Genomic DNA, 13,919 nt, shown 5'->3' with positions numbered 1-13,919 from the left:
GCGTAAACTGTTACAGTCGGGCTACACTTTTGAGGCAAAATTTCATTCTGTCAGCTTTGTCATTATCATCTGGATCCAAAACAAGGCAATCTTGACTATTACCAGGAAAAGCTTTCCATTTTAGGATATTTTCCTGGTACAGATAAAAAAAATCTGAAATCCATTCAGTGAAGAGTCTTCTAAAGCTGTTAAGAACATGCAGAGTTTCCACCGTCAGAATGGTGGAAATGGTGCTCGCTCCTTGTAAGATCTTCCCAAATCCTTCAGTTTATAGAAAACTTGAGATCTTGCAGGTATCAGGATGGGTGGGAGACATATTGATACAGTCTGTGAAGATTTTTCCTACATGTTTTAGGGTACCCATATTTAATAAAAGCAACAGCACTGCTTTGTTGCTATTTTCTGAGGAGATGTGATGGATGCAGTGTTAGTGTGTACTAGCTAGGATTCTTCAGGGTTCAGCATTTCTAGCATCCATAGAAACGGATATACCTTGGACTGTGCATTAGGACCACACATTTCTGGAAAAGAATGTTTCAGAGATTTGAGAAAAGCATTGCCTTGAAGCTGCTTGTAAAGCAACAAACCATTTCTTGTAAAGAGAAGTGCTGTTCCAGACTGTTCCTCATTGCAGCCCTTCCTCAGCATCCTTCACCACTTGGGAAAGTCAGAAAAAGCTTCTGGATATAAGCTTCCCAGAAGCCTATTTTGGCTTTTGCAAATACTGGAGAAGACTAGAAGGAAACTGCAAGAGAATGTAATCCTCTTAGCTTTCTCCAACACTGTGATGTCATTTTCTGAGTTTGCAGTTGAGAAAAGCAAGATAAAACAGGAAGGCTTCAAAGTGATGCCAAAAGCTTCCCTAACACAGGTTATGTTGCCTCCTTGCCCAAACAAAGAGGACATTGTCTCTGTGATGCACTTCTAGGTCATCTCCACAGGCCTACATTCTGGATAATACTCTTAGGCATGAAAGCCTGCTGGGTGACTTCAGACCGTCATTCACTCTCAGCCTAACTCACCTCACAGGATTATTGTTCTGGAGAAAATCAGAGGCCTTGCTTTTATTTTTATTATTTTTATTTTGTGTATGTGTATCTAAAGATATGAACAGCTGCGGGACTTGGGTTTGGCTAGTCCAGGGGTCAGCAACCTGAAACAGTGAAAGAGCCACTCAGAACCGGTTCCCTCACAAAAGGAAAAACTGGGAGCTGCAGAAAATGTGTGCACATGTGCGTACATGTGCGCATGCGCAGAACAGGGTTTGACTGAAGAGTGGAGCCAAGGCGAGATATGCACCTACCCTGCATATTTGAATTGATTGGTTGAACTTTTTTAGTCCCACTTTTTTTTGGGGGGGACTGCACATGGCAGAGGACTGGGAGCCGCAGGAGACGGCTGGTTGCAGACCTGTGGGCTAGTCTAAAGAAAAGAAGAAATAGGGCAGACATGATAGCAGTATTCCAGCATTTGAGGGGCTGCCACAAGGAAGAGGGGGTCACGTTCACCAGAGCACCAGAGGGAAGGATGAGAAACAATGGTTGGGAGAAACTAATCAAAGAGAGAAGCAACCTGGAATTAAGGAGAAACTTCCTGACAGTGAGGACAATCAACCAGCGGAACAGCTTGCCTCCAGAAATCGTGGGCGCCCCCATCACTGGAGATTTTTAAGAAGAGACTAGACAGTCACCTGTCTGAGATGCTATAGGTTCTCCTGCTTAAGCAAAGGACTGGACTAGAAGACCTCCAAGGTCCCTTCCAGCTCTATTCTATTCTTATTCTAAAAGGTGGAATAAAAATATAATAGTAACATTAATGATTATTATATTAATAACATTAATGATAATAATCCATGACTGCCATGCAGGCTCCCAATTTGTATTGTTTAGCTATTTATTTATTTATTTATTTATTTATTTATTAGTTTTTATAAACCGCCCTTCTCCCGAGGGACTCGGGGCGGTGTACAGAGGAAGGAAGGTATACAGACCGAACAATAAAATAATAAGAAACACTAATAACACAAACTGGAACCCCAATTAACGTTATCATGCCAGGCCAGCCTGCTGGAATAGGAAAGTTTTTAAGTCGCGACGGAAGGTACGGAGGTCAGGGGCCATCCGGATTTCGGTTGGTAAGGTGTTCCAGAGGGCTGGCGCACCCACTGAGAATGCTCTCCCCCTGGGGGCCATTAGCCGACATTCCTTGAGCGGTGGCACCCTGAGGAGGCCCTCTCTGTGGGAGCGCACAGGACGGTGGGGTGCTGACATCGGCAGAAGGTGCTCCCGTAGGTAGTCCGGACCCATGCCATGTAGGGCTTTGAATGTCATTGTTAGCACCTTGAACTTCACACGGAAGGCAACCGGAAGCCAGTGCAGCGCACGGAGGAGAGGTGTGATATGGGAGTATCGGGAGGCTCCCAAGAGTGTCCGTGCCGCCGCACTTTGCACCAGTTGAAGCTTCCGAGTGGATCTCAAGGGCAGCCCCATGTAGAGAGCGTTACAATAGTCTAGGCGAGATGTCACAAGGGCATGGGTGACTGTACGTAAGGAATCCAGGTCCAGATAAGGCCGTAGTTGGCGAACTAGCCGAACCCGGGAGAAGGCCCCCTTGGTCACAGCTCCAATGTGGTCTTCCAGGGAGAGCTGCGAGTCTAGGAGGACACCCAGGTTGCGGGCCCTATCAACAGGGGGAAGTAACTTGTCCCCAATGTTAAGCAGTGGGACGTTCTGAATCTCCTGGCTTGCCGGTACGTACAGCCATTCAGTCTTGTCCGGGTTCAGTTGAAGCCTGTTTCTCCCCATCCATTCCCGGACCGCTTTCAGGCAGCGGGACATCACGTCTAGGGCATCACTGATATTGTTAGGAGTTGAGATAAAAAGCTGGGTGTCATCAGCATACTGATGGTACCCTACTCCAAAACTGCGAATGATCTCACCCAGCGGTTTCATGTAGATGTTGAACAGGAGAGGCGAGAGGACCGACCCCTGAGGGACTCCGCAAGCGAGAGGCCTCGGGGTCGACCTCTGTCCCCCTGTCAGCACCGACTGCGAGCGACCCTGGAGAAAGGAGGAGAACCAACGCAGAACCGTGCCTCCCACTCCCAGTCCCCTGAGGCGTCGCAGCAAGATACCATGGTCGATGGTATCGAAAGCCGCTGAGAGGTCTAATAAGACTAGGACAGAGGAATGGCCCCTGTCCCGGGCTCTCCAGAGATCATTCATCAGAGCGACCAATGCCGTCTCCGTGCTGTAGCCCGGCCTAGATTTCCCTCAGTTTCTTCTTTCTTGATAGCACCAGCTTCTTGTATTTTAGTCTTCCTGAGTCAGTCTCCTAGGATGGGTAGGCAACCTTGGCTCTTTTATGACTCGTGGACTTCAACTCTCAGAATTCCTGAGCCAGCCATGCTGAGGGAAAAGAGAGAAGTTTCCAAGCTGAGCCATGCTGACTCAGGAATTCTGGGAGTTGAAGTCCATGAGTCATAAAAGAGCCGAGGTTGCCTACCCCTGTCCTAGGACAAGAGATTATTTTTTTTAAATCACTTTGAATAGAAAAATGAGGCCACTAGGGGGCTAATTTTATGGGGAGACAGGGAAAGGATTTGCCCTTTTAGTTCTTTTTAAAATGATTATTTAAAAGTATTCTAAATTAAATTTAAAATTAAATTCCTTCGGGCTCCATTTTATTAATTTAAACTTGTATTTATTTATTTTTTTAAGTTACTGGATTTCCTTTAGGATAAGTCTCCTACTAATAACTTAAAATAAAGCATATTGTGGAAATTATACTTTCAATATTTAGTAAAGCACCGGAGATAATTGGTTTGCTCGTTCTTTGGTATTATTTCTTCATTAATATATTTCTCCAAGTTATGCATTAATCAAAATTATATTTTGCATTCTGTGGATTCAGTGAAAAGTAATAATGAAATAGTCAGGTTTTTAATGTTTTACTTATATTGTCACCTCAGTATTGATAAAAGTTATATTATTTCCAATTTATCCTACCAAAGAATATATATATATTAAAAAAACTGGAGTGATAATACAGGAACAAAAATGATAATCTTATTAGTGAATAAAAGATTTAAAAGTAATTTGTAATTCACATGGTCAAATAAATGGTCTGAGGATGTTAACCATACTTTTTAAAAGTAAAAATGTCCAAATTAGAAAACAGAAGTGTAGATGGTGTTATAAAATAATGACTTTGATTCTGGGCTAAAATTAAACAGAAACAAGGTTGTGTAATTTCATATTTCATTTATTTGTTTGGCAGCTGTTGTTAACAGTGATAGCTGAACAGAGCCAGCTGTGCAAATGAAACAATATTTGAGTCAATTTTAGTGATCTGTTAATGAATTCTTTCTTAGTACTCTCTCTGGTCATTTGGTGGAATAGCTAAAAATTCAGAATGTTAAACTTCAAATATTTGTTCAGCCGTAGTTTATTATATCTAACCTTAAATTGTAGTTAACCCTATCTTTTGTTTAGTGAAAATTAAGGTAAAAAAAATAACTTGTTATACCAGACATAAATAAGATTAGTTCTAGTTTTCCGTTTGAACTAATGGTAAACTATCATTAAGTAAAAATACAAACTAGTATTTCCTATTTCTTTCCTCTGGCTATTATCATCCGAAGGATCCCAGAAAAGTGTTAGGCTTATAGATACCTCTGGTTTTCTCCAACTTCTCCACTACAGCTGTCAAACAGTTTGAAAACTGGTTTCAGAATGTGTGAAAGCACTTTTTTCAGGTGTGCGTTTTGAATTTTTCTCATTGAAGAGGTTGTGTCTGAAAGCAGAGAGACAGCCAGGAGCAACTTGATGTGGCTGCTTTGAAAAGATGAGCTTCAAAGAGGCTTTGGGATACTTTAAAATACCCCTTTGAAACGTTTTTGCAAAAAAAAAAAAAACCACCAAAAAAAATCCTGTTTTTCATTTTAGGTTAACCTTACCAGCCATTCGGGTTGATGGCTGTTTTTATGAAATAATTTTAAATTACATTTTAATTGGCAAATTACATTAGTCTTATTTTACTTCTGTGGTGATCATTCTACCCAGCAGAGAATAATTAAAAGTACTGGGGATACTTTTCACCATGAAAATTTATAGCAAGGATATTATTATTATTTTTTACTGTTCAGATAACTTCGCCCACATATTTTCATGACTTTTAGGAGATATGGCTTACTTTTGTTGGAATCAGTATCTTGAATGGATTTGTTTCATTCATATTCTGCAGGTGGCTCTCACAATCCTAATTTCATTTTAGTCGTTCAGTTGTTTTCAATTAAATAGGAGTTGTGGATCTAGCACCCCTAGGCAAATGTCTTCTTTGGTGCAAAAATTCACGGCATTTTTTTTCTCCTACTAGGAAGCAGGAACTTTAACTGTCTGCTGAATATTTTTATTTCAGCTGAGGAAGACTGAAATAAATGGGCAATTGTTAGATGAAAAGAGAAGTACTTGATGCTACTGCATACTTACAAAGAGGTTAGCTATTGAAAGTCACCTACCTCTTCTCATAGTAGTCATATTCAACTATGCAGGCTGCAGTCATATTCAACTATGCAGGCTATTAATAGAATTATAAAGTGAGTGCTTTCAACTTCTAAAATTTTGTGTGTGTAAACAGAGGCAAGGATTAGATAAATTTAATGGCGTCTATAGGCCTGGTACTTAGTGTGTGTGCTTCTGTGTAAGAAAAGGGGTATTGAGACAGCTGTGCATCTGTGATCCTCACCATCACCCCACACAAGATAATACTCTTTCTGAGCCTTAGGACAAATTAAGAGAAGCTTGGTTTGAGAAACAGAACATATCTGCCTTCCTTGTCACACACCCCTGCCTTCTGGCACAGCATTCCCTTGGAGATACACACAGTTGTGTCTCTCCTTGATTTCGCTGTGTTCCTGGCTTGAAATTAAGGTGTTTACAGAGTTCCTCTTTAGGTTTTTATTCCCCATCCCCCATTTTGGGAGTCTTGTTTCGGTCTGGACAGTGATGTGATTTTTAGTTATGTTTTTAATATATGCATTGGACATATGATATGATGCCAAAAGTCTTGTTAGAGTTGGGTGACCTTAACAAATCTAATAGATGAACAATAAGCAGCTTCTCAGTTTAATCATTTTCATGTTATCAGTGGTGTGACTATAATGGTGGCACAGTGGTTAGAATGCAGTATTGCAGGCTAACTGCATTCCACTGCCAGGAGTTCGATCCTGACCAGCTCAAGATTGATTCAGCCTTCCATCCTTCCGAAGTTGGTGAAACGAGGACCCAGATTGTTGGGTTGAAATGCTGACTCCGTAAACCGCTGTAAAGCACTACAAAACAGTACATAAGTGCTATTGCCCTTGCTATAGTGGAGACAGAAGAAGTGGTTCCCTTGAGTTTTGTGAGCTGAGACTTCAGTCAAAAGAAAGAAAGAAAAAAAAAAGATGGACCTGGCCACAGGCAGGTGAAGGACCAATGCACATGGTCCCATGAGGAGAAGCTAATTTGACTAGGGAGCATATTGGATATAGGTGACCACTTTCTTCCTTTCCTCCTCAGCCCTTCAGAAGACTCATGTCCACTCTTCTGGCAGAGGTACAGTTGTGCGATGCTTCTCCTTTTCTTCCTTCTTTCTGCCCTGAATTGCTATTGCTTGAGCTTTCTAACCCATCGATGGGGCCACTGGAGAGATCTGGCTTGCAGCTTAGGGGGCTAGTGGTGGTGAAGGTATTAGATGAGGAGAGGAGAGACCACTTCTCAGCTGCGTAATCTCCCTGGTGACTTCGGGCCCATCATTCGCTCTGTGTCCTACCTAGCACACGGTGATGCTGTTCTAGGGAGAAATTGGAGGAGGGAGCTCTAGGGCACGCTACCTTCAGCTCCTGAACAAAAGGCAGGATATAAATCCAATAAATAATAAATATTCAATGGTCCTGCATCTCTTCTGTGAAAAGAAAATACACTTGTGTTGGTGCAGAGGGTACGGTAAATGTCTTTAGCCATCCCGTACTAGTTGAAATGATTGATATTGTTGCTTCTTTCTTTTTCTTTTCTTTTCTTTTTTTGCTTCCCATTGCTGCTTTTCTCCTGCCAAGTTTGGACCGCCATATGCAAGCACACCATGGACATCACAAACCGTTCCGCTGCAAACTCTGCCCTTTCAAGTCCTCCTATAATAGCCGGCTGAAAACTCACCTACTCAAAGTCCATGCTGGTAAGTCTCTTCCTGAGTTTCATAACAACAAGGTCCCCTTACTTTTTTTTTCCCCCTCACTGTTTTCTGCTGCTGTAGCCTCGTCAATTAACAGTAGCTTGCAGCCTTAAAGTGAGCCTTGGGGCCAATTAGGGGAAAAGTGCTTAAGTTAAGCTAATTCTCCATTCAGCAAATCTTAAACTGGAATTGAACCAACTGAGTTAGGTGATCCTAAATTAGACACATGCTGGAACTTAATTCCAGAGCCATAATTAAACTTCTACTAGGGTGGAAACCAGGGCAAGAGGTTGAATTAAGAGCTTAGGCTACAGCAGAACAGCCAGCCCCTTTGGATAGTAAATGTTAATCAGGTCGAAATAAAAGAGCTGAGCCAAACATTCACATTCAGATTAAGCGGTGTAATTTTACACTTTGTTTTGAGCTTAATCATAGCCATTGTTCCTTGTATATTTTGTTGTTTGGCATAATTTTGTGTTTACGTTAACAGTCTGCTTTTTTGTTACTGTGCAAATATCACATATTGAACACTTATAAGGACGTGGACATATGATGTTGCTATATGGTTCAGTGAGAATAAGCAACAAGAATGGCATGCACACTTTAATAGACAATTCATGCACAGATCATCATGCTTAAATGAACATTTTGAAGCATGTATATTCTAAGAAATCACATTCTGATGAAGAATCTCAATGTGTTATGTATTAACCCAAGGCATGCTGGGTGCATTTCTTTTCCCCAGCAGACACTTTATAATCTTTAAAATGTGGGGAACCATGAATATTTTAATGTACCGTAATATTCTGAAACTTCAGTTTCTATAGTTTACCTAAATTCTAGTAAGTATTACAGTGTGTAGCCTATTCAGTAAAGCATAGAGAAGTCAGGTGAGTTTGTTAAATGAGAATTTAATCTGACAGTTATAATTTTGAAACATAAATAGCAATAGTTCAAAAACAATTAAGTACAGCCGGCCAATTCATTAGTTAATGGGCATACATTTCAAAATCTAGAACTTCAATAATAGTTGTGGGCTTCAGAGATTTCTCTTCAAAATTAATGTTGTTATTTTTTATAGTTGTGTCTGATCGTTCTTGTAAGGCTTAGTTCTTCAATAAGTACAGCATAGTCTTTGATTGGCTGTCATGTTCTGTCCTATTATGAATTCATTTCTGATGAGCTTTGGTTTCATGTATCAATTAGTCCCAAAAATTGGGGGGGGGAGGGTAGATTGGCCCCATCATTCAGGTTGCTCTACTGTGTATAATTTTGAGATCAGATATTTAGGAAATTATATTGCTGAAGGTATTCCCTAAAGTCAGTTGTTCCAGTTTATATTATTTCACGAATGTTTAGCCTAAAAATACTTGCATGCGATTTACAATGTTTGCGATCCTCTGTAACATAGTCATAAGTATCAAGATGTGATTGTGTGATCTTCATTGTGTTCTGTGATGCTACATTTTTACCAAAGTTTACATATCAGGATCATATGACTTATTTCTACTTTGACCATTTTTGCCCACAATTATCTTTCAATTCAAAACTGGCATTTTATTTCCCAGCTAGACATGACAGAGGTACTATATTTATTCAGTTCTATTTTGATTGAGTATAGAATTAACTTGTGGTATTTTCTACCCCTAGATACAGAACTGGCCACTAGCCTAGATGGTTTTAAACAGGGGTTGAGCACATTCATATACATGACTATCAGTGGCTAATAATCTTGATAATTAAGGGAATTTCTGTTCAGTGTCTCTGAATGCCAGCTGTTTCATTTAGTCAGCAGAGGAACGGTGGCTGCTTGTACATTTGCTTATACACATCCTGAAAACATTTATTCAACATTGTAAACGGAATATTACATTAGAATCATCAAGTTGAAAAAGACTTTGGGAATAAACTAGATTCACCCTTTCTTCTAGCTTAATAAAGTTGTTCTTATGAGCCCGGGTATGCTGCACAGTATATATTTTTTATATTACTAGGTGTCCATTTCAGGTGACTCTTAAATAGAAAATGGCCAGATTTGGAGATTTCTTTCAGAAACTTTTTTTTAAAACAAATGAAATGTTGCTTTTGAAATGCTATCATATTTCTTTGTAGCCACAGTTCCTACTTAGGTTTCTTCATTTGATTGGCTACAGATATTTCCTTTCGCTTTTCTGAGATTCTTGACCTAATGTATACTATGTAACTAATCCTTTGGAAAGCAATTTAGGCCAATTAATTGTCTGTCTGCAGAATATCTTTTGCTTGTTTTTTAACGTCAAAGGGTTTGTTTGGGTTGTTGAATTATTAGCCGCATAACCAGAAGTAGAGCAAGAGGCCTGGAAGCATTTAGTGTCTTGCTAAAATGTATTTTGGGGTTATAAGCTGCTGTCTCAATGGAGGACTCAAATAATACCTTTCTGTACTAAAAAAAAAACCTGAGCCTCTCATAATATTCTCTGGTGACCTCCGTATTCTATTTTCTATTTTTATTCTACACAATTCATTTTGTGGAATGCAGAGCCCTTTTTGCCATTCTAACTTTTACTCAAAACATTCACATGTATGGGACTTCTGTTTTGTGAACAAACTTAGAATATGGATAATATAATATACATACGCGCACACACACACACACACACACACACACACACACACAGTACAACATACTCATCCTGCTGTAGACGTTGGCATTTCTGCTTTTTGTATTTAAGCATCTGGAACAGTCATTTTTCTACCAACAGTTGGCTGATGGGCTTGTTTATACATATACTTAGCAACGCATCTTAAGGCACTGCCATTTGTTTTCCCCTTGTCAATTCTTATTTTCATATTCTCATGTGGTAACTTCTGGCTGAAGTGTGTATTTTGGTCTGCTGGGATTGTACATAGAAGAAACACTAGAATCAGTTTGTGGCAGGTATTCTCACTCCCATGAATATCTCCTGTTTCCTGGTGCAGAAAAAATGGATAACTATCAGCAGCTCATTTATCTGAATGTACAATGCAGGATCCAATCTGGGTCAGTCTCAGGGACCAGAGGTTTAGTCTTCCGAGTTCTCAGACGTGTGCTGGAGCACATCCTCAGGGAACTTTTGGTGAGAGAGATCCCTGAGGACAGGCTCCAGCACGAGTCCGGAAGCTTGGAAGACTAAACCTCTGGTCTCAGTGATCAATCCAGATTGGATCTTGCATCATTATCCTGGGGCATGATAATGTACAATGTACAATCCCTCCTATTAGAGCAGGGGCCCCCAACCTTTCTGGGTTGGCGGCCCTGTGGGAGAGGAAGGGGCAGGCACCTTACGCGCACATGCACAAACCTGAATGTGGCCACACATGCATGTGCACCATGCAAATAGGGCTGCGAGCATGCGTGTGAGGCTCTCAGCAACACTGGCGCCTGTGTGAAGCTTGTGGCGCCACTGCTGCCAAGCTTGTAGCGATGCTACCACCGGCACGAGGATCGCACTGTGGCCTGCTTGCGGTGCTGCCACCGCCCGCACAAAATCCATGGCAATGCCACCTGCGTGTGGCATGCCGCCTACCTGCCTCTTGCGTCACTGCCACCGCCCACACAAGCGTTGTGGCAATACTGCCACCCATACAATACTAGTAGCACTGCTGCCGCCTGAGCAACACTTGGGGCAACAGTGGCAAGGACGCGTGTGAGCACACGCGCCCTTGCACTGCCCAGCTATTCACGCGGTCTGGTGCACAAGAGGTTGGAGACCTCTGGTCTAGGTAATCACCATGAGTCAAAATTGACTTTGATGGCACAACAACAAATATTAGATAAGATAAGATAAGATAACCTTTATTGTCATTTTTTTTACTGTGGGCACAACGGCACACATCAAAAATGAAATTTAGTTGCCTGCTCTCAAAGTGAAATACATACATGACACATACCTGAACATAACTATATACAACGTATGTATAGACCCACATTCCTACATATACATAACAAATAAATACTGTCCACCTTGAATCTATAACGGAAGGAGGAAGCCTGAGAGTTCACAAGGTTAATACCACGGAGCCCCCTCCTCCCAGAAGGTAACAAGGAAAACAGGTTGTGAAGAGGATGTGTAGTGTCCCAGATAGTCTTACGGACCCTGCTCAAGCAACGCTTCTGTGCTATGTCCTGGATGGGAGGGAGGGAACTGCCAATGATCTTTTCGGCCATCCTCACCACTCTCTGCACCACCTTCCTGTCTGAAGCAGTGATTAGATTATTTTGCGGGTTCTTTCTAACCTGTCTCCCCCCAAATTTTGGTGCAGGAGGAATAGCAGGAAGGTTGAATAGGTAAACCTGAACCATAAATGTAAGTCTGCCTCAGTAAAACAAAACAAAAAAAACCCCCTTCTCATCATTCATACTTTGTAATCTCCTGAAACAACCATCTTTTCCTCTACCTAAATGTCATTTTGTTTTTTAAAATGAAATTTTGTTCATCATAAACAATTGACCTAAATAAGCATTATTATATAACATCCACCAGATCTTAGAGCAATCTTGCTTTCATGTCAAAGACTATGTCCTTGTAAAATTTGAAACCCTTTTATTACTTAGTTCCTAATTGCACTCCGTTTTGTCCTTTGATCCTTTTGCACATTTTCCATCTAACATCATTATATTCCCTTGTTAGTGCATCTTCAAATGTTCTCAGTTGTTCAGGCACCAAAAGCAGTTAGGTTAATTCATAATTCTATTATGCTGCATTAGATTCTTATAATGAAAGATGATCAGAATGCAAGATGGGTTAGAAGCAGTGATGGGATTAAGCCAGTTCGCACCACTTCGGCAGAACCGGTAGCTAAATCTTTGTTGCCCAGGCCCAGAACGGACTTCCGGAAGCGGCATCCACGCAGAGAACCGGTTGTTCACACATTTGAATCCCACCACTGGTTAGAAGTCATAGAATCACAGGGCTGGAAGAAACCTTGGAGGTCTTCTAGTTCAGAGTTCACCAACTTTTCCGGGTTGGTGGTCCAGAGCAGGAGGAGGGGGGAAAGAGGGGATAGTTTTATAAGAGGGGCATGCCTGTGCTCATGCATGTGCGCTTGCATGAGCACCCATTGTTTGCATGAGTGGGGCTAAGAACACAAGTGGGGCTGAGAGCACCTGTGATGCATAAATGAGGCCCCCAGCACTTACGTGAGTGGGGCTGTGAACGCCTGCGATGCTCACAGGTGTGGGGCCCCGAGCGTCCGCAACACTTGTACAAGTGAGGCCCCAAACATGCGTGTGCGCCAGCCAACCACACATGCAGCCCAGTTGTGAAGAGGCCATGGATCAGTAGTGGGCCGCAGCCCACAGGTTAGGGACTCCTGTTCTAATCTAACCTCCTGGACAAATGGTTGTCCAGTCTTGTCTTGAAAACCTTCATTGATGAAGCGCTTACAACTTCAGGAGGCAAACTGTTCCATTAACTAATGGTTCTCACACTCAGAAATTTCTCCTTAGTTCCTGTTGGATCTTCCTCTGATGAGCTTCCATCCATTGCTTCTTGTCCTACCCTCAGGTGCTGAATTGACTCTTTGGGAATCACATCAAAGACAATTAGAAAGTAGAAATTATTTCCCATTAGGCCAGCTACATGAGGCTCATTCCCCATTGACATATACTTTACTGTTCTATTTTGCTATTTTGTTTATATATACTGCTCTTATGACTTTAAAGAATTGTAAATGTCAGGAGGTGGTGGTGGTGGTTTTCCATGTGTGTGTAATTGATGTAAGAGAATACTGGGAAAAAAATTTTAAGACACTTACGTGAGAGTAGTATTGATACACCAGACAGTGGAATTGAAATAAATGTTATCACTATAAGTACTCAAGGGAAAAAATGATGAAAAGCAATTAATAGATGCTCTGAGAACATTGTAAAATGGTAAGGCTGCAACCGTGGTGGTGCAGTGGTTAGAAGGCAGTATTGCAGACTAATTCTGACAGCAGTTCGATTTTCACTGGCTCAAGGTTGACTCAGTCTTCCGTCAGTAACATGAGAACCCAGATTGTTGACTCTGTAAACCATTTAGAGAGGGCTGTAAAAGCACTGTGAAGCAGTGTATAAGTCTAAGTGCTATTGCTATTGCTATAGATGGTGGAACTGGAGAAATATCAAAAGAGGAATGTGGTTTGGAATGGCTGTGCATTTATATAATGTGTGTGAAGATTTCTTCTGTGTCTGATGATTGGAAGACTGCCATTATGTTCTTTTATACAAACGAAAATATAACAAGAAGGAATGCAAAAATTATACAGCAATTAGATTGTCTCATATGCCTGAGAAGGTTTGGGTAGAAGTCTGAACTCAGAATGTGGCACTGAGCAGAGTTGGAGAAATGCATATGGTGCTATGCCAACCAAAGGGTTAGAAAGCAGAAGTTTTGTTTTTGAGCAGGTTAGTGAAAAATATATGAACGTAAGAAAGAAAAGTTATTATACTGATTGATATATAGAACACATGCTAAAATAGCATTGAATTAAGCAGAGCTTTTTTTGTAAAAGAAAAAGGTGCTGGAACTCACACATGTCATACAACCTGCCTTGCCTACCCTACAAGGTTCCATCCAAAAAAGGTGCCGGAACTCCGTTCTGAGCATTCTATGAGGAAAAAAAGCCCTGGAATTAAGGGATATTTTGTAAGAATTAGGGTTGAAGACTGCTGAGAATAGTCTGTTGAATGTAAAGTATGTTCAAGA

General features: G+C 41.2%; 1 protein-coding gene across 11 annotated transcripts in view; it reads left to right on the top strand.

Moving 5' to 3' along the window:
• ZNF462 (zinc finger protein 462) overlaps positions 1 to 13,919 on the top strand; it is a 175,472-nt gene that overhangs the window by 97,775 nt on the left and 63,778 nt on the right. For 7 of the 11 annotated variants that reach the window (XM_081320582.1, XM_081320585.1, XM_081320583.1 and 4 more), the window contains exons 6-7: positions 6,561 to 6,596; positions 7,097 to 7,215. In XM_081320582.1, the coding sequence (XP_081176708.1) occupies positions 6,561 to 6,596; positions 7,097 to 7,215 (155 nt within the window). The remainder of the gene's footprint in view (positions 1 to 6,560; positions 6,597 to 7,096; positions 7,216 to 13,919) is intronic. The other 4 variants (XM_081320586.1, XM_081320584.1, XM_081320581.1 and 1 more) reach the window with 1 other exon arrangement.

Source organism: Vipera berus (assembly GCF_964194415.1).
Source record: "Vipera berus genome assembly, chromosome: 2".
NCBI classification, from domain to species: Eukaryota; Metazoa; Chordata; class Lepidosauria; order Squamata; family Viperidae; genus Vipera; species Vipera berus.
This window is presented reverse-complemented; position numbering and strand designations above follow the sequence as displayed.